General features: G+C 40.4%; 2 protein-coding genes across 2 annotated transcripts in view; both read left to right on the forward strand.

Moving 5' to 3' along the window:
* Positions 1 to 4,817: 4,817 nt before the first annotated feature.
* LOC121509840 (high choriolytic enzyme 1-like) lies at positions 4,818 to 5,621 on the forward strand. The gene has a single exon (XM_041787534.1). It carries the CDS (start codon positions 4,824 to 4,826, stop codon positions 5,619 to 5,621), a length of 798 nt encoding a protein of 265 aa, XP_041643468.1. The 5' UTR covers positions 4,818 to 4,823.
* Positions 5,622 to 8,958: 3,337 nt separating this feature from the next.
* Positions 8,959 to 23,607, forward strand: part of LOC121508032 (solute carrier organic anion transporter family member 3A1-like) — a 58,668-nt gene continuing 44,019 nt past the window's right edge. The window contains exons 1-2 of the mRNA XM_041784504.1: positions 8,959 to 9,705; positions 17,512 to 17,971. Coding sequence (XP_041640438.1) covers positions 9,544 to 9,705; positions 17,512 to 17,971 — 622 coding nt within the window. The 5' untranslated portion in view covers positions 8,959 to 9,543. The remainder of the gene's footprint in view (positions 9,706 to 17,511; positions 17,972 to 23,607) is intronic.

Genomic DNA, 23,607 nt, shown 5'->3' on the forward strand with positions numbered 1-23,607 from the left:
AAAAGAGGAAAAAACATGGTGAAAACTGATTAAATGTAAGTGGTCACGTCAATCTCCAGACTTAGGGGCCGTACACACAAGTTTAGAAGTATCAGCAAAAGTGTTTCATTGTAACGCCATTTCATCCACATGGGAACAACATTTTGGGAGCCCGAAAACACTACTTTTTAAACTTTGAACAAATCTATATACAACAACCGTGTCGTCTGTACAACGAAGCACATCTTTCCTGAAATGATTACGTCATAGCCCAGTTGACCTGCATGCACGAGCCCAGCCAACAACAACAGTAATGGAAGATTACATGATTGTGTTCGTGTCTTCTGCTCCTCTACCACCATGAGTAACAGACAGCCATAGAGAACAGCAAACTCCACATGTTATTAGATCCATTGTGGAGAGCAACCAAAAGGACAGCCAGGAGAAAGTTTTGGGTTAGAGAAAAGTTTTGGGTGTGCTTGCTTTACAGTCTTCTTCGGGTGCATTTCCATGGCAGCGTTACAGCGCCACTTACATGCCTGGTATTCAACTGCGGCGTTTTCAGTCTTTTTTGAATGGTTTTATGCTCATGAGGGTAAAATCTGAGGACAGATTGTTTCAGCACACATTTTCTGAAAGGTGGAGAAAGAGGGAGAAAGGGAATGGATTTTTCTGGTATTTGGGGGGATTGTGGACAGGGCACATATTTTTGTTAGAAAAGCCTGAAAAGTGATTTTTGCATAATATGTCCCCTTTAAGTACAATTTTTGTTTATCAATTATTGCATAAAGAATAAAAAAAAAACCTGATTAAGTGGTGAAATGATCTGTAGAATCAGTTTTTCTACTTTCTTTTAAAGGCTTAGTGTATTTTTCTTTTTCCTTTGACCATACCTCTGATAGAAATGTGTACTTATTATCAAATTCACACCCTAAGACAAATAAATCCAAACCTACAAAGGACATCAGAGTTCTGAGCATTAAATATGAATTGTGACATCATTTGCATCCATGTCCTGCTGATTTATCTGTCCGTTGCAGTATTCATAAATGAAAGCCTTCTTTCTGTGGGCCTTGTGATTAAAAGGCATCCTAAAATGATGTCTTCAGTTTGCTTGCTCTGCATCAGCAGCCACTGTGGTTGATCTTAAATCACCCGAGGTACTCTGAGTGACTCCATGACAAATGGACACTCCTCCTGCTGAGTCCACAGTTTGCCTGATAGATTGTGCTGCTTCAGATGCTATTGAAAAGGTCCTGATAGAGCATCGGAGCGCTCCGACAAATATTGTAAGCCAAAAGCTGTACGGTGAGTGGTAAGTGACCCTGGCACTCAGTGTTCTCTTATTTCACGGTTATGATGGAGGATAGCTGCCCTGTGTTTTTTTATTACTGTCCCTGTGGCACTTTGTCCTGCCGCTCTGCTGCCATTTTCATTTTTCTGCATGACAAACGTCAGAGTGGATTAAATCCATCATCCTGATCCCTGAAACTAACCAGACCAACACTTGGCTCTCTTTATTTCAGAATAAACATTTAACTATGGGGGTTTTATATACTTCACACATTTTAAGCATGATAAGTATTTTGAGAGCGGGGTGAGGAAGGAGCTCATTCACACAGAAAGAGACAGACACCTAAACAGACTGGTCTGAGAAGGGCTGTCAGGGCCAAAGCTTGATCTTTATTACATTATGACCAAAGCACAACACAGACGTGTTGTTCAGAGACCACAGGAGGCTGTATTAGGCTGTATAGGCTTTCATGTGAATCTGGGCAGTATTTTACAGCAGCTCTGCAGACTCTAAGGAGTTTTCCCTCTTTTATTTCTGTTTCTTGTGTCTTTTTTGTCTCTATTTCATTTTGTGAGTGTTTGGAATTTCCCCTTGTTGGACTAATAAAGGAATATCTTACCTTATTCTTTTTGTATGTGTGGGGTAATTTGAAAAATTTCAGGCATTTTCATTGAAATGTGGGAAATGTATTTGCAGTTTTGGCGAATTTGATTTGAATTTTCTGTGGGAAATTGCTTCAAGAATGTTTTTTTTTCATGTAAACTTCAATAATTTCTTATTTCGGGTAATTTTCTGTCATTTTCCTTTAATTTTTTGAGAGTGTTTTGATAAATTCTTCAGAATTTGAACAGAAATTTTAGGGGGAATTTGCTTTGAAATTTGATTAATTTACATAATATTTTGGGGGGGCTTGTAACTAGAATGGTTAGGCTTTATGAAAATTAAACAATTTAAATTAAACATTTGGGGAATATTTGAAGAAATTCTGGTGTTCCTTTTATGGGCTACTTAAAAAATATGGTAAACAATTTTTTACATAAATTTCAAGTTATTTGTTTTTGAATTTTTAATTTTAGGGAATACTTGTTAATTTTTAGGAAAGGAAAATTTTAGAGAAATTTTAGAGCTTTTCGTGGAAATTTTGTTTATCCTTGTGGTCCATCATCAAAATGACAGTAAAAAAGACTCCACCATACCTCTCTTAAAAACTGACACCATTTCTTACTAACCGAAGATCCCAACAACGGATCAGCTGGAGAGCACATGGCCAAAACAGATTCTCTAAAACCGGTATTTTCTGCAGAAATAGGACCTTTAGGAGATTTGCAGGTATCAGTTTTGGTAAAAACTAATTCCTCTCAAGGACAAGACTGAACTTTTAAAGTTGTCAGGTACTTCTTATCCCAAATACGTTTTAGAAAGTAAAAATGCATCCCAAACAAAAAGGTTTCTATAAAGTCATGTCAATTAAAATTGGAATATTTAATATAAAATAAGTGACCATAAAAATCACTTCTGGTATTTAGTAGATGCACACTTGACTGCAATTACAACTCTGAGTCAATGTGGATAGGTCTCAATCAGGCTTGTACATCTGGACACTGTGATTTTCCTCCATTCTTCTTTGAAAAATTGCTGAAGCTTCAGGCTGTCAGGTTCCACAGGGATCAGGTGTGAAAGCCCCTTTTCAAGTCCAGCCACAAATCCTCAATTAGATTTAGGTCTGAGCTTTGACTCCGCCACCCCAGAACATTCACCTTGTTGTCCTTAAACCATTTCTGTGTAGCTTTCTCTGTATGCTTTGGGTCATTGTCTGAGTGGAGAATAAATCTTCTCCCAAGCAGTCGTTCACTTCCAGACTGAATAAGATTGTCCTCCAGGATTTTCCTATATTTTGAAGAATTCATTTTACCTTCTACTTTTACAAGCCTAACAGGGCCGACTGCCAAAGAGCATCCCCACAGCATGATGCTGCCACCACCGTGCTTCACAGTGGGGATGATGTGTTTGTGCTGATGTGCACTCAGTTTGTGAGGATGGCCTGATCTAGGCAGATTTACACATGGATTTAACTGAACTCCTTTGTATCTAACTTTGCGTCTGTCACCTGGCTTATACTTTTCAATCACATTTTCTCTGAGTTGCTTGGAGTGTTCTGTTGTCTTCATGGTGTAAATGTAGCCAGGAATACTGATTAACCAGTGACTAGAGCTTCCAGACACAGGTGTCATTCACTGCACTGAGGTGATCCTCATTTCACTAATTGTGAGACTACTAGCACCACTAGCACTGGACCTCTGTTGAATTAGGTCAGGGGAGATGTACGTATCATCTTTTGGTTTAATTGGCATTGTTTTGAAGAAATCTGTTTTCACTGTGGCATAAAAGATATTTTTCTGCAAAAGATCCAATTCTGTTGACCATGATTAACTTTTTAAATCAATAAAAGGGTAAAACATCAAAGGGGGTGACTAGTTTTTACAGACATTGTACTTTTACAGAACGTAACATAAGAGCAGATGACATCCGCGAGTACATACGTCCCTCCAGGACTTTTTGAACACATCCCAGTCGGACTAGACTAGAGACTCCGAGCTCAACAGAAGTACCAGTTCTTTAATCTTTGATCATCTTTAAAAATTGCAAGTGTTTCATGGGCACAATGTCCAGACTCAACATTAGCATCATGAAGGTTGATATATGTCAGAGAGCATGTGTTTTTCATGAGAATCCTAATTTCAATCCCCACTGCATCTTTCAAGTAAGTTGTAGGAATATGCCCTTAAACAAGTTGCATGCCACCCCTTTATCGTGTATTCCCTCCAGACAGTGAATTAAACCACCTTTGGTGTCAAAATATAGCAGCTTGATGCTTAAAGTGCACATTGAAAATCATGAAATAAATATGTTGTAGGTTGTAATGGTCCCAGAGCATTTGTCCTCACTGATACTGCAGCACTTAGTCTTGAATGTGTTCATGTAGAACAGCTGCTGCACTACAATAAGCTGCGCTGCTGATGTGTGTAATAGAGTGACTGTGTGGCGGTGTTGCATTTTTAACCACCCTTAAGCTAGCTGAGTACACCTCAGTCAAGCATGAAGATAGATTACCTAAGCTAAAGCTACTGCTTTCTTCTTACATTCTAAATCAGGCGTGTTACTCAAGCTATTTGATCAAGGTTGAGTATTTCATTTGGGGTAATCAACCAGTTTCTTACTGTTTATATGCATGACTTTGTTTTAGGTTATAACAAAGATACACTGTCATGTTGTCTAGCATCTAAAAAAGGGTTAAGATTGTCATGGTAAATCCCCAGTAAAGCTATGTTTCTCCTTCTACTGACCTGATAAAACAAAGCATGTTTACACAGAAGGTTTGTCTGTGGAGTCCTCCCCTCACAGGTTTATTCAGGATGAACAAAGAGGACCCCAACCCATAATCCTCCTGCAGACACACCTGTAGAGGAGAGTATAAAGAGTGAGGACTGAGCTGAGTCAAACATCAAGCTTCAAGGAGTCTCTCCACAGCAGCTCCACAGCCACCCTGAAGATGACTCCCTCTGCCGGCCTGCTCCTGCTGCTCCTGCTTGGCCTCTCTCAGGCTCTTCCTCTCCAGGAGGAAGGAAGCACAGAGGGAGAAGAAGAAGTCCCAGACAGCATGGACATCACCACCAGGATCTTGACCTCCAACAATGGCACAGATGAGATCCTGCTGGAAGGAGACCTGTTGGCTCCCAGAACCAGAAACGCCATGATGTGCTGGTCCCAGAACTGCCTGTGGAGGAAATCCTCCAACGGCCTGGTGGTGATCCCCTTCTCCGTGAGCAGCCAGTTCAACAGCTGGGAGAGGAAGAAGATCGAGTACGCCATGCAGGTGTACCACAGCAGGACCTGCATCCGCTTCGTCCCCCGTCAGAACGAGTACGACTACATCAGCATCGAGAACAAAGCGGGATGTTTCTCCTCTCTGGGCAGAGAGGGAGGCAGACAGGTGCTCTCTCTCAACAGGCAGGGCTGCCTCTACCACGGCATCATCCAGCACGAGATCAACCACGCTCTGGGCTTCCAGCACGAACAGACCAGGAGCGACCGCGACTACTACGTCAGGATCAACTGGGAGAACATCAACCCACAGATGGCCTACAACTTCTACAGGCAGTCCACCAACAACCTGAACACTCCCTACGACTACTCCTCCATCATGCACTATGGAAGAACAGCCTTCTCCATCCAGTATGGCAAGGACTCCATCACCCCCATCCCAGACCCCAACGTCCAGATCGGACAGAGGCAGGGCATGTCCTACTGGGACATCATGAGGATCAACCTGCTTTACAGCTGCCAGTAATGATGATTCTGTCTCAGTGTGTCATCAAAGAAAATAAATTTACACCATGCAGAAGCTGTTTTTATTGCTGCCTCTTTGTTGATTTTTTTCATATAGTGATATTTAAAAATGCAGTCAGTTGAATTGTTAAACATAATATATTATACATCTACTTCATAACATATCTATCCCTGTGTCTGGTTTTATTCATCATTAGAAGGTTACACAGACAAAGTCACATGAAGTGAGATATAACATCTTATATCAAGATACTTCACAAGTATATTATGTTTGCTCTTTTGGAAGCTCTTTCTTTACTCATTATAATTCAGGCCTTTCTTATTTGCTCAAATATATCAAAGTTAGATGTTTAGCCAGTCTTGTCATGAGAATTTGGTTTAAAGGAATAGTTTGGCGTTTTTTAAGTGATCTTGAAAGGGGTATGTGTCTAAAACAAGTATATAAGAAGACAAAGATGGGACTGCTTGCTCATCCAGTTTAGTAGATTTAAAGAAAACCCGAACTTAAAACAAGATTGGGGTAAACGTAAGTTTTTTGACACACTGTACTCATGTTTTTAAAGCTTTTTTTAATTAGCAAATCTATCACAGTGGAGCGTATCTCTTTCTTTCTTTCTTTCTTTATGAGGATCCCCATTAGCACTAGCAGAAGCATTGGCTATTCTTCCTGGGGTCCAACACACATAAGGTCATACACATCAACACACAATAAAACATTGCTCTTTTTGAAAAGATTAAAAGAGAAATGTAACATGTACATAAATTTGTACCTCCCAAAGATAATACTCATCCCTCATCCAGTTGGTTTAACCCTGTGCCCTGCTGCTTAAAATAAGTCATGACTTGCAAAAAACTGTTCCTGTTTAACACTGATAGAGTTCAGAGCTGAGTGAATCCGGAAGATAGTCAGACACGGGGCGAGAAATTTTTTATTAACATTTATATCAGAAGGAAGTGGTAGCAACAGACTAAATTGACAGTGGTAGATTCAGACCAGTGCAGAGAAAAATATATCCTCCCCCTCCTCCTGGTTTATGAGGTTTATGATGCAACATGTGGGTTCATTTTTGCTGATATAATGACAAAAAAACAGCTATCTGACTTCACAGAAACATAAAATTGTGTTTTACAAAATGACACACTGTAGTGATACCAGTGTTAACTTTGACAGCTATTTTTAATTTTAGTCTCAGTCCTAACTTTTAGATTAAATGCCTTTTAGTTTTAGCCACATTTTAGTCATTTATAACCTTTTTACTGCAGGTTTAGTCTAGTTTTAGTCGACAAAAACTCAAAAACATTTTAGTCTAGTTGTAGTCCATAAAAAGTCCTCACATTTGAGTCTTAATTTATATTCTAAACATTTATTCTCTTGCCTGAATCTGTTACCAGATCATGGTAGTGTGTTCTTTGCCCCCTGCCCAACCTGGGGTCCCTGCTCTCTACAGCTGATGGACAAAATTGATACAGAGGCATTGTATTTTGACAGATTTAGCCCCAGTGGAGAAATATACGGTGGCTGGAAAGGGCAAACAGCCTGCGAAAGCTAGGTGCATTCTAAATGAAACAAAAAAGCTCCAATAAGAGGAACTCTTCAACTTTAGAATAGCAGTAAAAAGTCTGAACTAACCTCAAAACGAGAAACACGTTGCAACTGACAAAATACTCTCCAAGAATCAAAAACTAATTCAAGAAAGGCAAACATGCGTCTAATACAGAAACGATTTCAAACTCAAAACAATCCTAATCAAAACGCGCTTCGAAACAAGAAACTTCAAAGAGCTCCCGGCATCCAGGGGGCTCTCTTTCAGGAGGAGAGAAAGGAGGCGATAGACAGATGGACGAGAGAATGAGCAGAGGACGGACTTGTGATTGGGTTTTGAAGCGTGACTTGGAGCACAGTCGTTAGGCGGTATTCATACTCATTACCAGTTATGTAGTTACATCAGGGTGCTGGTTGACAGATCGGTAGTGTCTGCCTGTCAAGCTGTCAATCAAATGAGATGCATCAGTCAGTGCACAGTGAGGTTTGTTTTCCAGATATAATCAAAACAATTGTGGTACAAAAAAAAAAAAACCCCACCTTTACAGGGAGCGTACATGAAGACATTAGCTAATGAGACAAGTTTGGTTTTTTGAACCAGGCTGTAAACCAGTTTATTTCTAGTGTAAAATAACGGCTTTTTAACGTGTCATGCATGTGACTTCTGGTGTTGCAGCAAGCCTCAAGTGGACATTCATGGTATTGCAGTTTTTTGCACTTCTGCATTGGCTTCATTTTTCAGGACTGGATGCTTACTGTCGACAAACCAACCCCTCTCGATCAGAATGAAATTTCTTTCCAAATGAGCTGAATCTGAGTATTTTATTCCAAATAAAGAGTTTATATGAAGCATTTTTATTCAGATCAGGCATTTATTAATGTAAACATGTAGACATAGGTGTTAAAAGTATACTTAAATGTATAAAAATACAACAGTGTGAGTGCTAAAAATGAACAATATAAGAGGGTTAAAATATGAACACTATGCTGATTTCACTCAGAACCCTGGAGAATTAGATCAACTTGAAAATGATGTTAAATTTAATACTATGAGAGTTGAATAAACAAGTCTGGCTTCACCACTGCAGACATCACACACTCCATGTATTCACACCTTCCTCTGACAGTTTTTGATAATGAAATGGATCATTCCCCATGCAGTGAAAGAAAGTTCATTAGTGGTGAACAGTTTAATCATTTCACTGAGAATCGGCGCTTGAGTTTGGATCATTGAGCTTTGTAAAGGTGATTTTTGTGCAGATTTGTCAGGAATTGTACTCACTCTTTTGCACACATACTGCATTTGCTCCCTTCCTGATTTCTGTCTCTCCATCATCAATGTTTATGACTCTATCTACTGTCATCCTCTGTCTGAATAAAGGCACAAAATCTCCGAAATATCTTTAGAAATATTAGACAAACATAACTCGAGTAAATGCAAAATTCACTTTTTAATTCAGAAATCAAAAAAGTGCAATTTGCTGTAATGAATGAGAAAATTGAATCTGTTGTCCAGGTCAGATTAATTCTTAAGAAGTTAAAACTGTATGAATTCAAAAATGCTTCTCTCATTTGAGAATCAAACCAAAGAGTAAGAGAAAAACTGTATAACATTATGGTTTGAGAAATCAGAGAAAAAAACACAGTCAAATAAAGAATAAAAATAGTCTTAAAATTATCTGTAGAACCCACAATGATGTCAATATGATATGAAATCAGAGCTGCATTTGTGTGTAAAAATGATATCTAAGTTTGATATAAACAGGCAGGTTATAATGATGAGTGAAGTCTCGGTGTGTTTTGGGGTCTTTGTGCGATTATTTTGGTGATATTTTGCTTTTTCTGTGGTGATGATGAAGCTAAAAGTCTGCGCAGGTAGACTGATGATGTTTGGGAAGTGACGGAGAGGAGGAGAGGGAGAGAAGTCACACCTCCCTCTCTGCTGTGATCCACGGATGGGAGAAGGAGGAGGAGCGTCACAACGCCGCCTGAAGGACGCAGAGCTGCGGCTCGGAACCGGGCTGAGGAACCTAATCCAGTCGGTACCGGTCCAGGGTGGAGATCTAACAACCCGGATGTGAAGAGACAGCGTCTTGTAGTCCTACGTGAGGTATTAGAGACCGTCACAGCTACGTATTTTCATATGATGTAGCCGAGACGCACTGGCTGGACTGGCGGTGAAGAGAGGTCGCTGACGGACTGTGCGTAATGCTGAGTGGACAGCAGTATTTCTCGCTGTATTTTCCAGCCTAGACGGGCTATTGACAGGAGATTCGCACTTCTTCTGCAGTGCAGCTCGTCATCACAACCAGATGCTCCCCGCCGGACTGGACCCGTTCAGTTTCATGCCGTCCAAGCCGACCGGAGCCTGAGCCGAAGGATGCAGGTTAAAAACCAGATCTGCACCGAGCGGAGCAGCACCACCGACGACCCGGAGCAGGATGACAACCAGAAGAAGACCTCGTGTTTCTCCAACATTAAGATCTTCCTGGTATCGGAATGTGCGCTCATGCTGGCTCAGGGCACCGTGGGAGCCTATCTGGTGAGTTTCCACAGACGGACACAGCGCTGGTCTGGGGGATCGTCGTATCTCAGTTGATCTCAGGTAACATGGGGTTAACGCAGCGTCCTTCAAACCGGCACAGGCAGACAGACAGTGAGGAACGACGCGCTGTCTCAGCTGATGCGGTTAATAAGCACATTATTCTGCTCACATTAGAATAATCACATCCTATAGCAGCCGTGGGACGCGCTGCTTTCACTGATTGATGACTTGCTGCGTATTATCCATCAGGCCTTTGCACCATCTGCATGACACAAAGCGCGTGACGGCGGCCGTCGGCTCCACGTTGTTGTTGGAGAATTTGATATGCGCACACGGAGGGTCTGCTGGAGAGCAGGTTACGAAACGCAGGTCCAGAGCTCCATCCTGCTACATAATGCAGGAGGCCTTTGACACCAGAGGATACAGGCCTGTAGATGACGTGAACATCACAACAGAAGCGACCACTGCTTTGTTGGATTTTCAGACATGCTTGTTTTATCATACATTTGTCATGATTCCAGGAGTTTGGTCCGGTGATGATCAAATGAGCTGTAGTGAGGACCAGTCAGACAGAAGACATGCAAGGTTAAACTTGCAAACGCAAAGCATATTTTATACCAGTAAATTAGAGTGAACCTGCTATATGAGTCCCTTATTTGTCTGTGAGGTGATCTCTATTAATCTCTCAGACTTGGCCTCTCTGTGTTGCTGTAAATCTGCCTGAAGATGAAAGATGTCACTTAAATCAGATCACTGTGAGCTGATCAGAGACATCTCCTCTGATAGGTGTCAGCCTGGTCTTGACTCTATAAATAATTGCACAAGCAGGCTTTATGTGGCTCTTCAGGGGGGGAATTTTGTTGACAGAGTGCTAGGGCTGGGAAATACGCATTACATTTAGGCTATGCTGATATTATGCATGCTGACATTTTTATAGCAAAACAACAAAAACAAAGTCAAATCCATCCTAGCCAATATGTGGCCAAATAGTTCCACGTGTTTCTTACTGTATCTATTTTTAATCACCTTGTTGAACATTGCTCTCCCTTATGGTTTGATATTTATTTGAATACAACATAAACTAGACCATCATACAACCTTGCTCTATATCCTTTGAAAATATATCAGTGCCTCTTTGAATCTCCATGAAATATCCAGGCCTACAAACTTTACAGCTTGAATCACCAAAAATGGATAAATAGACAAGGTCACTGCAGAGGTGCTGCTTTCCAGCATTCAAGGAAAGCAACTGCTGGGGTCCTAGCAGTGTTTCCCACAGAATAAAACTTCACTTGGATGGTCATCCTGCCCCGTCACATCAGGTATGGGGGGCATATGCCAATTTGGCACTTTGTCGCTTCAACCTTGGAATCCCAGTGGCTATCCTCAAGGCTTGTGCCAGGCCCATGCCCCATCACTCCAGGTGTCCTCCCAGCTTCCCCGTCCACGACGTATGTAATCACCCCCAGCGTCTGGACCAGCCTGCCGGGTCCTGGGCACCCAGCTGGATCAGGCCTGGGAAAGTGCAGCTGCTTTTCCTGTGTAAAGCAGCTGATCCTTTCTACCTGCTCTCCTGAGCATGTCAGCATTAGACTGGCATCTAAGACTGGTGTCCTTTTTTGTGTTTCTGCTACTTTGATCGCATTGATGCTCAGATAACATTACTTGTCTTTGAAATGTTTCACTATATAGCCAGGGTTTTTTTCCTGACAGATACTTTAGGGGCAAGACTTTCCGAGAAACTCAAACAAACATTTTGGTCTAATTAACAAATTATTGTCAAAATATTTTGATTTTCTTTAAAAAAGTTTAGTCTGAAGCATTGAGAACACCTTTACTGCAAACAGCCACAAGGGGGCAACTGAGATATTTTAGCCACATTTTTCTGCGACTGTTGTGCTGCCCATCATTGGGTTTGATGCTAACATGCTGTGTTTTGATTGTTGGAAAATCTGTGAAGGAAACAGGTTTTTGGTGTTGACTCATAGGCAACAACAGAGAACTGCTCTTGGAGGGCAATAAAGGATTTCTGCATAGAGAAAGGCTAAAATAAAGGCCATATTTTCAGCTTTTTACGACTATGCCAAACATTCAAAGTGCAGAAATAAAAACATTTTTGATTCTTCAGCAATTTTTGTGTCTCGAAAGTGTTGAAATATTCAGGCAAAAGATTTTAGAACATTTAAAAAAAAACTCAGAGAAAGAGCAGCAGGCAGGAATTATTCAAAGCTTGAGTCTAAAGTCAGCACTGGTGTATGGATCTGTTTCCCCAAAGTGGTCCAGTTTGGTTCGGTACAGTTTGTCATGGTTAAGCTCATTAAACTCTGATCTTTCCCATGTTTCCTCAGCTGATGTCCATCTCGCTAACCTCCAGCCTCGCTTGTCGTGGCGGGAAATCTGTCTAATTTATGAGATCCAGAAAATTTGACCCAGCTCACTAGAGCTGGTTGTGTAACGTCTCTTTACTTGGTACAAGTTTAGCTTTTCAAATGTGGATTAAATAATGACAAAGGAAGGGGAAAGGAAACTGGCAGTCAAACGGGAAATAGGGATCACAGCAATGTTAAAGAGACGTTCTGTAGCGCAGGCTCATTTGTGAATGGCTCATCATCTCTCGGTGGCTTTATTTATTTATTTATTTACTCAGTTGATGGTCTATCACTGTTTCAGTTGAAAGCAAGACTCTTCAAGACTCTTGTCTCCATCTAGCTAGATGATGCTAGGAGTCTGCAGCACTGAGTAATTAGTGATATTGATCACAACATTTTTTTTCCCCCTCGTATTTTCTGAATTTTCCGAAGGGCCTAATGTGGCCCTTGTGCTGCCAGTTTGGGACCACTATCCTCAAGTACATACAGGATAATAATGGATACAACACTTCATTTTTAATATAAGATGTTGCTTTATTATGGTTTTGAAACCCAAATGTGCATGAGAATTTCATCAGAGGAAAATGATTTCCTGTCTGTAGATGTTCCTCATGTTTAAACTTAGAGAACACAATATTTTTATGGTGTTTGTATTCAAAACTAGAAAATAACACTAATGTGAATTTTGTAAATTAAGTAAATGATCAAATTTGACATGTCTTTTTTTAACTTTCGTAAACTACTGCTCATATTTACTAATGGGGCTGTGCCCTGATTTAAGGGCCTGCTGTATATTTTTGCCTTGGACCAATATCTTCCCAATTCTCACTGGTTAGTATGAGATGACAAAAAAAAGAGGATTCAAAATTGCATGTAAAACCTACTACATCTCCAAGATCTTGAGTACTGAGTAAAAGCTTATGATATTGGCATGTTACAGTGTCATAAAGGCAGCTTTGTTTGGACTGTTCATGTGTTTGTAGACAACTGCAGCTTGGCAGAACCAGGCGAATGTTGGTTTTAATGTGTTTTGCTCCAGTCACTACTTCAAAGTGCATTAGTGGTACCTTCAGCTGATCAAAGCCAGCTCCACTGATATGCATCAGCATTGTTTTGATTATGAATAACTGCACATGCAGGCTGGATTAAATCCTACATGAGAGACATTTGGCAAAATACCCAGTTTCATTGAACAAAACCAGAGAGACAGTCAAGGTCAGTGATTTCACTCTGTTATATCCAGCCAGTGCCCGCTGGTTGGGATGAGAGAAAACAGAAGAAAAGTCCAAATTGCATGAAAACAATAGCCCTCCAGTTTGACCAAACACAGACTTGCTTGTTGTGTCGTCATTAAAGAGGCCTCGTTGAACTCGTCAGTCGTTCTGCAGCTTGGCAGAAACACGACCTGTTTGGTTTTAATGTGTTTTGCGGCACTCACAAATTTAAAGCGTATTAGTGTTCACCTTGAAGACTGCAGTGATTTCTTCCTTTAAAACAGCTTCTCAACCCAAAAGTGCACCTTTAGCAAATCATGCTGCAGACAAAAAAACAGAGTAGAGCCACTTCCTGTCCTCTCCGCTGTGAAATATATTGTTCATTTCATCATCTTTTATCCCTCCCTTCACAGCTTGCTTTTATTTTACCCTCTCCCTTCAGTAGCACATTATCTCCTTTACTAAAAAACAGTAAATCTTTAGAAGCTTTAACAACCGATCATCACCCGTCAACGGCTCTCTATGGTTTAGTGTATAGATAAGATGTGAAACCTTTTCAGAGTGTTTAATTGTCAGGCTTTAACGTTTTTTATCTGTCTGATCCACCATGTGTGCTGCACTGTGTGCTGACAGATCTAGGTTAGTGTTTCACAGTTGAAATAATAGAGCCGTGACAGCCGTCTTCCTATTTTAGAAGTGAATAACACAGTGATTGTCCTTTTTTGTAGAGAGGGGAGCTAACATCTGTGTAACTGTTAAGACTGCTCAGACAACTCTGAGTGTTTCACTGAGGTCAGGTCTAGTCAGCCATGACTGAGGACAGGGTACACTATTCTCTTTTCCTCACTTTTTGATAAAAATATAATCTGCAGTGGTCATTTTCTCTAGATACTATGTTCAAATGGCATGCAAGCATCAGATGTGGCGTCACATTGCACAGCTCACTGTCCAAACATCATTCATTCTTGGCCCAGTGCCAATAAAAAGTATTCATCCCTTTGGTTACCCTTTCATTGATTTAATTGATCAATTATACTCAATATGATTTAGCTTTTGACAAAAAAGTAACTGCATAAATATTTACCCCCTTTAAAGCAACTGACCTAATTCAGTGGAACAATTGGTGCTAGTAGTCTCACAATTATTGAAACTGGGATCAGTTTAGTGCAGTGAATGTTTCTCAAGTAATTGTGGTATCAAGAGACCTGTGTCTGGAAGCTTCAGTCACTGGTTAATCAGTATTCCTGGCTACCATTACACCATGAAGACAAAAGAACACTCCAAACAAATCAGAACAAAGGTGATTGAAAAGTAGAAGTTGGGGATGGTCAAAAAGAATTGTTCTGTATTGAACTTCCCTTGAAGTCCAGTTAAATCCATCATCAAGATATTGAAGGAATATGGCACATGTGTAAATCTGCCTAGATCAGGCTGTCCTTCACATACTGACTGTTTAAGAAGGAGACTAGTGAGAGAGACCACCAGGACACCTATGACTACTATGAAGGAGTTACAAGCTTTAGCATGTGTGTTGGGAGAGACTCTGCATACAACAACAGTTGGCCGGGTTCTTCTCCAGTCAAAGCTCTCTGTTTTTTTTTATCCAGATTAAATCTGGCCTAGAGTTCATTAAAAGGCATGTGGGAGGCTCCACAGTCAAGAGGAAGAAAGTTCTTTAGTCTGATGAGACCAAAATGGAGCTTTTTGGCCATCAGACAAAATGGCCTCAGTTGTTCTTGAATCTGCTTTGATAACAATCCCCTGAAGGCTGAGCTCATCCCTGTTGCTTGTGCTCCTTTTCTTACCACACTTTTCTCTTCATGTCAACTTTCCATAAATATGCTTTGATTCAGCCTCTGAGAACAGCCAGGCCTTTTAGCAGTGACCTTCTGTGACTTACCCTCCTTGTGGAGGGTGACAGCAGTCTTCCCCATGATTGTGGTTGTGTTAACTGAACCACAGGGAGAGAAAGAAGGCTCAGGAAACCTTTGTAAATTTGACTTTTCCACAATATTCTGATATTTTGAGATAGTGGATTTTTTTTGTGAGAAGTAAGCTGTAATAATCAAAATTGAACAAAAAGTTACTATTAAAATGTTTCACTTTGTCAGAGATGAATTTTGAATATATAAAAGTTTAACTTTTTGAGGTAAATCACGATTGAAAATGAACTTTTACACGATATTCTAATTTTTTGAGATTCACCTGTATATTTACATATTTAGAATATGAAAAGATGCTTTATAAATGATGGTAATTACTTGGGATTCGTACTTATAAATGTATTAATCGTTCTTAGTGGTTTGGAAACAACATAACTATGTGGTCATATGGTTGAACTGAATTAAATTGACTTGGATTTAATTGAATGGACACAAGCAGCTCATCCTGAAAATGCGTTGAAGTTTTCAGGTGTTTGGTGCATTTATGGATGGCCAAATAACATTCACTGTGAATCAGTTCAATTCAGATCCAGTGGCAACAATGGGCAAGGGTGAGGTCATCCTATGCACATGTGGGTCTCTGCCAAGCGGCAACCTCCGGTCCTGAAAACTAGAGCCAATGTGGAAGTGCAAAAATGCAATACCACGAGTGTCCACTTGAGACTGGCTGCAGGAACACCTGAAGTCCCATCTGAAAACATGTTTAAAAAACATTTCTACACTATGAATAAACTGTTTTACAGCCTGGTTCAAAAAAACAAACGTGTCTTATTGGCTAATGTCTTCATGTGGGGTGAATTTTTTTGTATCACAATCATTTTGATTATATTTAGGAAAAACCTCACCGCGTTGATTGGCATGTCTTATTGTTATTGACAGATAGCTTGACAGGCAGAAGCTACCTCCAGAAGGCCGGCTTTAGTGCTAGCTGAGCTGACAGGAAGTCGAGCTCAGTGGGTGGGCTCTTGTCTGCCGTTAGGTTGATCCAAAGTCCAGTTGAGACAGCAATTTCAATATGAGCCCGCCCCAGATTGGCTTCAAAAGCTGTTTGAGTCCACCTGTTGTAAGCAGACGGCAGACGTCACACAGGCTTTGTCCAATTCTTTCTACAGTCTATGGTCTCTGCCCACCTAAAAAAAGGTGTACAGGAAGAACTGTTTGTTCAGCTAACAGGAATCCAGGTACAGGTCCCAATGTGTGACATGGTTGGCAGCCTACATTCAGCATGGGCATCTGCTGTAAGCCAACACCTTTTCAACGTTGTTTCCAGACATCAGTCATATAGAGTGAAACAGCTGCATTACTGAGCGATGTAAGCTTAGACAGTGACAGTGCATTTCCATAAAGCAGTTTGGCTCATTAGAGTGGGGAGGTTGGGTGTGTTAAATCTTGATCTTGCTTGTGTTTACACAGAAAGATCACTATGATCACACAGGTGCACTTGGTACCCAATCAGAGGGGTGCCAAAAGTGGGGCGGACAGATCAGTTATTTTGAAACCTTTCCCTACTTTTGACAGTGGAAACACCTAAGAAAGAAAGAGACAGTACTCCACTCTAAAAGTTTTCCTGTGACTTCTTAGTGTTTTATGTTGATTTAAAATTTGGTGCTGCAGGAAATACAGGATGATTAAGAAGAAAATGAACAGATTTTATACATGACTTCTCCTGCATGATTCTCTGTTTTATCTAGAAAGTTCTCCTAAAAGTCCTGGAGCTGACACTGCAGGTTTTGCTTTTAATGAATGATTAATAAAAGTTTAAAATAACTCCTGGCCAACCTCGTATCGTCACTCCTGGATGTTACTGAACACAGGCTTGGCACAAGTACTAGTTCATCACTCTCTCACACAGACCCAGAGCACAGCTGCTACGACGTGTTTGTGTCCGTCTTATAATTAGAACAGCTGTGTGAGGTTTTCTTGCCTGAAGCTACGCACATGCACACGTCCCTTTCCCCCTTGTTGGCATCAGGATAGCCTCAGGCTTGTTTTTGAGGAGGGGAAGGGAAGCAGCAGCTCTGTGTGACATCAACAGGTTGCTGTTGTTGGTACGAGTCGCAGATGGCTGCTCGTACCGTGCATTAATGAATGAATAGCAGCACGGGCTTACTCTCCTGTTTATTATGTCACACAGATTTCTGAAGAAGGGTTCTTTATCTGATTATGATCCAGAATGAAATTAATAGTGATTCCTCTTAATGGGCTACAACAGTATCAATACGGGAAAAAATATCCAGACTTTCCCTTTAAAACTCTTGCTCTGTCTCTCTCTGCTAGGTGAGTGTCCTGACCACTCTGGAGAGACGCTTCAACCTCCAGAGTGCTGATGTGGGCGTCATCGCCAGCAGCTTTGAAATCGGCAACCTGGCCCTCATCCTGTTTGTCAGCTACTTTGGCGCCAAGGCCCACAGGCCCCGCCTTATTGGCTGTGGAGGTATTGTCATGGCATTGGGGGCACTGCTGTCAGCCCTGCCGGAGTTCCTGACTCATCAGTACGAGTATGAGGCTGGGGACTCGTGGCACGCCGAGGACGGCAGAGATGTCTGCTCAAACATCTCCAGGTCAGAGAACAGAGACTCTGGGTTTAAATGTGGCAACAGAGCCAACACCAACATGATGTACCTTCTGCTGATCGGGGCCCAGGTTCTGCTGGGCATTGGAGCCACGCCGGTCCAGCCTCTAGGAGTGTCCTACATTGACGACCATGTGCATCGGAAGGACTCCTCGCTGTATATAGGTGAGTCACAATGAGCTACAAATGTCTGACTCGCAGAATGCTTCAATGCTGACTTAGACATCTGTAGTTAGATGAGTCCTGACTGATGGTTCGTTCTATCTTGATGTTAAACTTGGTCCAACAGAGTGTTGTTTTTTTTTGTAGAGTGGAAATGATCTGTGTGTAGGATCAAATCTACTGCTCATGCACATGAAAGTCAAGAAGTCACTGGGCCTCATTCACCGATAACCTTACTTTTGCTATTAGTTTTCTCAATAAAAATCAGATGAATCTTGATCAGATTCATTGTGTTCTTAAACTACTGAATTGTTCGCACCTGAGTTCTTAAACTGATGAAAGCCATATGCTCATAAGCTGGAAGCTCATGCAGGTCTCTCCTAATTAGACTACAGGGCAGTGTGCAAACACAGAGGGTACACAGGATCAAGAAAAGTAGCAGTGTTAGTAATGTCTAAATTAAAAAAAATAAACCATAAAAACTAGAGTGATGATTCAAAAGTAGATGAAATTCTGCTCAGATTGAAACCAAAAAGGGCAGTTTAATAATTTATTCAGTAGTGGATATGTAATATCTTTCAGGAAGTTTTCAGACCACTTTCACTTGTTTTCAGTTTTATCATGTAGCAGTCTGACCCTACAGTTGATCAAATTTATTTTTTCTCTCATTTATCTCCACTAGGGCAGGGCAGTTTATCTAAAATTAGATTAAATTGCAATATGGTCTGCTGCAGTTTTTAAAATTGCAGACAGTACAATATGTTTTTAGCCTGAAATGTGTCAAAATACCAGTTAAATACCTTATTTTTTACAGCAGGGATGTTATGCTATACACATCATGCAAACATTCCAGTGTCAGTAAGAAGTTATTTTTTCAGAAACTTCTGAATCTACAGTAGTTTAATTGATCTACTGTTGTGCTGGTTATAATATCAGATGTTTTTTGCTTGTGTTTCTTGAACAATACATAAGATGACACATTTAAAATGAGTAAATATGAAATCTAAATATTTCGGAAAAAAATAGCAATTTGATTATTTTTGCAAATTGTTCATCCCTAATCAAAGTGAAAACAAAGTGAAAAACCCCATTCTCTGGTCAGGGTCTTTGGCCCTCATGCTTATTGCGAAATCTTCAGAAGACTTTGAGGTATTTTCTTCAATCTCTGCACAAATGTCTCTGACTCTCACTCAAGGATAAACTGATTAGACTTTGAGGTCAAAATTAAAAGATCAAGGTCTTTGGTTCTTTTGCTCATCCCATCCTTGTCCCTGGTTCAAGGACTAACTGGGCAGATTTTAAATGTCAGAGGTCAAAATCATTATTCTTACCACCTGCTTGGGGATGCAATACTGTAACTGAAGAGTGCTTTAAGCAATTTTGAGCAAATGTCCACCCTGACTCAAGGACTGACTGATTAGTTTATTTTTGAAAGGTCACAGGTAAGGGTCATTGTACCTCATGCTCATCCCCCAATTGTGAATGCAATATTTTAAGAAGACCTTGAGGTATTTCCTGCAAACCTTGCACAAGTGTCTCTGAGTCTCACTCAAGGATAAACTGATGAGACTTTGGAGGTCAAAGGTCAAAGTCATTCGGCCTCATGTTCATCCTTTGCTTGTTATTTCATTCATACCATACACCAGGGTTAATCAATTAAAATTCAAAGAGGTCCAGTCAGGGAAAATATATTAAATGAAAAGTCAGGAACATCATAATGTCTAACTACAGTGTGATATGTGGATCTGGGGGCAATTTCAGGGACTTGTTGCGTGATAAAATATGAAAATTTGTCTACAGCTCACCCGTTTCTGTGTCCGTGCATCTCTCCTTTAGGGCCCTATTTAGGGCCCTTTCCACTAATTTTACCATAAAAAAGAGTGCCCTGTTTATGTAAATAAATAAAATGTTCACTAATTAAATAGAAACAACCTTAAATGTATTGAAAAAGGGCCACAGTTGACCCATGAGCCACAGTTTTGATAACCCTGACATAAAATATCTATAACCCCTGTAACAGTCAGATACTTCCAACGTAAGACACATCCATGTGTCTAATCACATCCTAACTGATGTTTCTAATGTAAATGAAGAAATCCTTCTGTTCTCTCAGAGTGATAGTAAGTTAATAAGGTCACATTAAAGTTAAATGGTTAAAAGTAAACCTGTTACCTTAACTTTTCTTTTCTCTCACAGTCTGTAACAGTACATGCAGTTTGATGCTGCATTGTGTTCTACTCCTGACTGTAACTTTTCTTTCCACATCTCCCTCCATCCTCGCTGTGTGTCTGCTTCATATTAGACTGCGCTAATGCAGACACGTATTGGCTCATTAAGTATGGTGGCCAAGAGGTCTCACACGAATGCAAATTCAAAATGCTTTGCAAAAAAAAAAAAACACGACATTTGAGAAAAACAAAAACAAAAGTTCACAATAAATATACAAAAGCTTGCTGCAGCGCATGAATACAAACAGCGCCGCGCATGGATACATAAACTCGGCACAGCGCGGAGGCAAACAGACTCCACAACAGCACAAAAATACAACAACTTGGCGCAGCAGATGCAAAAGTCACAACACAATGGAAGTGGGAAGTTATTAGGGACGGACCTGCTAGCCTGCTAACGGCTCCATTAGCAATAAAGTTGCGTACAACACTGCTACTCAAAATAATTTCTGTACTCACAGTAAGTAATTTGTAGTGTGTTTTTCATGATTTTTAATAACTGTAACCTCCTGTACAGTTTAATATGTATGTAAGCAACTATCTAAATCAAATTGATCAAGTCCATTCATTCATCTGACAGCTTACGTCATGCATATCGGACCCCAAACGTAGCTGTCCGCGCTGTTTGCCGGTTAAAATTACTTACAAAGCTTATCAATTACAAAATAAAATGTGCAAGAAGTGGAGCTGATGAACGAACAGTGTTTACTTACTTTAAATACTCGATCCAAGCATGTCTTCAGTTAGTTTGCCTTATGGTACGTAACTTTATTGCTAACGGAGCCGTTGGCAGCTTAGCAGGTCCGTCCCTAATAATGGCCCCATTTCCGTTGTGTTGTGACTGTTTATTTGCATCTGCTGCGCCAAGTTATTGTATTTTTGTGCTGTTGTGGAATCTGTTTGCCTCCGCGCTGTGCCAAGTTTATGTATCCATGCACGGCGCTGAGTGTTTGTATTCATGCGCTGCAGCAAGTTTTTGTATTTGTGTTGTGAACTTTTGTTTTTGTGTTTTTCTCAAATGTCGTGTTTTTCTTTTTGCAAAGCGTTTTGAATTTGTATTCGTGTGAGACCTCTCTGCCACCGTAGTTAAGCAACCAAGTGAACTACAGTATCTATGGTAGGAATTATTAAGCTAATTGATACTTGAATGGAACATCATTTAGACTGCGGGCACTCGAGTCTCGAGTTTAAAGCCCTCAAGGGGTGAGTAGGTGAGAGGTGTGTCTGTGCCTCGCGCAGAGTCTCTCCGTGACTCTCAGGAGTGGTTAGGTAAAATAACTCATAGTACGGATGGGTTTTCTTGAAGGTTCAACATTATGTCACCCTGTACTGCCCTGCGTTGAGCTACTGTTTGCTGGTGTTTCGAGCAGCTGCTTTGACATGCTGTTATTTTTTAGGACTGGGCGGGGTGAGTGCAAGCACAAGTTGTGCCATGCATTAGTGTCCCCCCAGAACATATGCCTCAGATATACATTCCTCTTAATAAAAAACAGCATTTCAGTCAAATTCATTCAAATTTTCATGATGTCCACATTAAATGGTAGATTCCGTTTTTATTTGCCAATTCCGTGATTCTGTCTGCGAAACGCAGAAACCATAGGGCCCTAGACTCCTTGTCTCAGCTCACTCATCTTTCCGTCTACTGTCTTTGTCTTTCTAATGATTGTAGGTCCGGGTCCAGGTCTGTATCGGATAGCTCTGGGTCCGGACCCAGACCGCGGTCCGCCATTTGGTGACCCCTGCCATACACTATACCAGATCTGTTCTAAAAGCTGTAAGAAAACATGTATCAAAATAAAAGATTGTTCATTTCAATGGTGCGTAATGTTGTGAAAGACTACAGTTTTATATTTAAATCAGTAATGTAACCCTGTCTCTTCTGTTCTATTTGAAAATTTCTGAGCTGAAGAATGTCACAGGAAAAATAAAGCTAGCTATGAAGAAAAGGCTCCTTAAAAGCAGCTAGCATGCTTAATCCCTCAGTGGCTTAGCAACATTAAACACAGTAGCTGCAGGCCAAGCAGCCTTTCAAAGTAAAAGTGACCAGAAAATGAACAAATATTTGGCTGGTCATTTAATCTATCTAAAGTAATGGAGGTGGTATGCTCTTGGTCAGGTTGTCCACATTTCCTCCTTGGAGGAATGGACAAAGGGCATTAACAGAAACAGAACCTAACAAAGAGAAGTTTTGATATAAATGTATTTTTTCATTTTGTAATTTTGTGTTATTAAGGGAAATTGACTGCCTGTTTGGATAGAGACCTTTTATTTTGAAAGAAAATAAGGAACTTAAGATCAGTTGAAGATTATGACATTAACTTAACCACAAGAGAAAAAAAAAAAATCAGAGAATGGTGGAGCTAAGGCAGCCACAAGCCTCCTGACAAACAGCCACAGTGTACTTGCACGGTCTGATAACAGCAGCGCCCCTAATTATGAGTAATTGTACCCTTCTGAAAACCAAAATGGATGACTTATTTAAAAATCAACTCCTTGTACAGTGTGTGCCATTTAAGAGATATCTATTTCAGCTCAAATCATTACCTGATTCAGGCTGTAGATGTGTTTATTTCTAATGTAAAAAAGTCACTTTTACGTGGGTGTGGATGTGGCTAATAGGGCTTTTGCAGCCAGTCTCTAGTGGACACTCGAGGAACTGGATGTTTTAACACTCCTGCTTAAATCCTAAATTTTCTGCTGCTTGGTTTGAACACAGATGAATTTTCTCCTGTTGTATAAAATATCTTGTCACTTCATCTGTTATGATGAAGACAGGTAAATGAAATATATCTTAACTGAACAAAACTGCACAGTAATATCACTGAATTTCTTGTTTGGACATATCTAGCAGCATGTTTCTGTCAAAATGAACTGAATTGTTCTGACATAGTTTTGTCCTGAGCAGATAAAGAGTGAGGGTGGAAACACCCCTGACTATTTAACATGTTAGTTTTATGTGGGGAAGCCTGAAACCATCAATACTTGTGCTATTTTAAACTCCTCTTTGCTCAATAGTGTCACCATGTTGTAGTATTTGAGATGGATTTATGCAATAAGTGTTATGTAATACTAAATTAAAAGTATCAGTACTGCTTACTGACATTTTCATAACACCTAAAATGTCTCCTAGCTCACTGTTTATGTTTTGAAAGAGGTCATTTAAGAATAAGATTGATTTGGGGGGCATTTTGGTTGTAAATTAATGAGGTCAGAGAAAAAAAAGTCTCCTGTCTTTGAGCATTTTGTTCCCAACTTCAGATAATGTTCAGTCTCCAGCAGCAGATGACCACAGTTACAGTTACAGCACAAAGCAAAGGCTCAACATAACACACATTACAGCCTGTCTGCCAAAGTTACCAGGGAAACAGTGCAGAGACAGACACTGAGGCTACAGTATGTGCCAGTCCTGTT

The sequence above is a fragment of the Cheilinus undulatus genome, linkage group 1 (genome assembly GCF_018320785.1).
Source record: "Cheilinus undulatus linkage group 1, ASM1832078v1, whole genome shotgun sequence".
In the NCBI taxonomy this organism is placed as follows: Eukaryota; Metazoa; Chordata; class Actinopteri; order Labriformes; family Labridae; genus Cheilinus; species Cheilinus undulatus.

What these genes read in the sequence shown, in the direction of transcription:
- LOC121509840 (XM_041787534.1), top strand. Translation starts at nt 4,824, where the DNA reads ATGACTCCCTCTGCCGGCCTGCTCCTGCTGCTCCTGCTTGGCCTCTCT.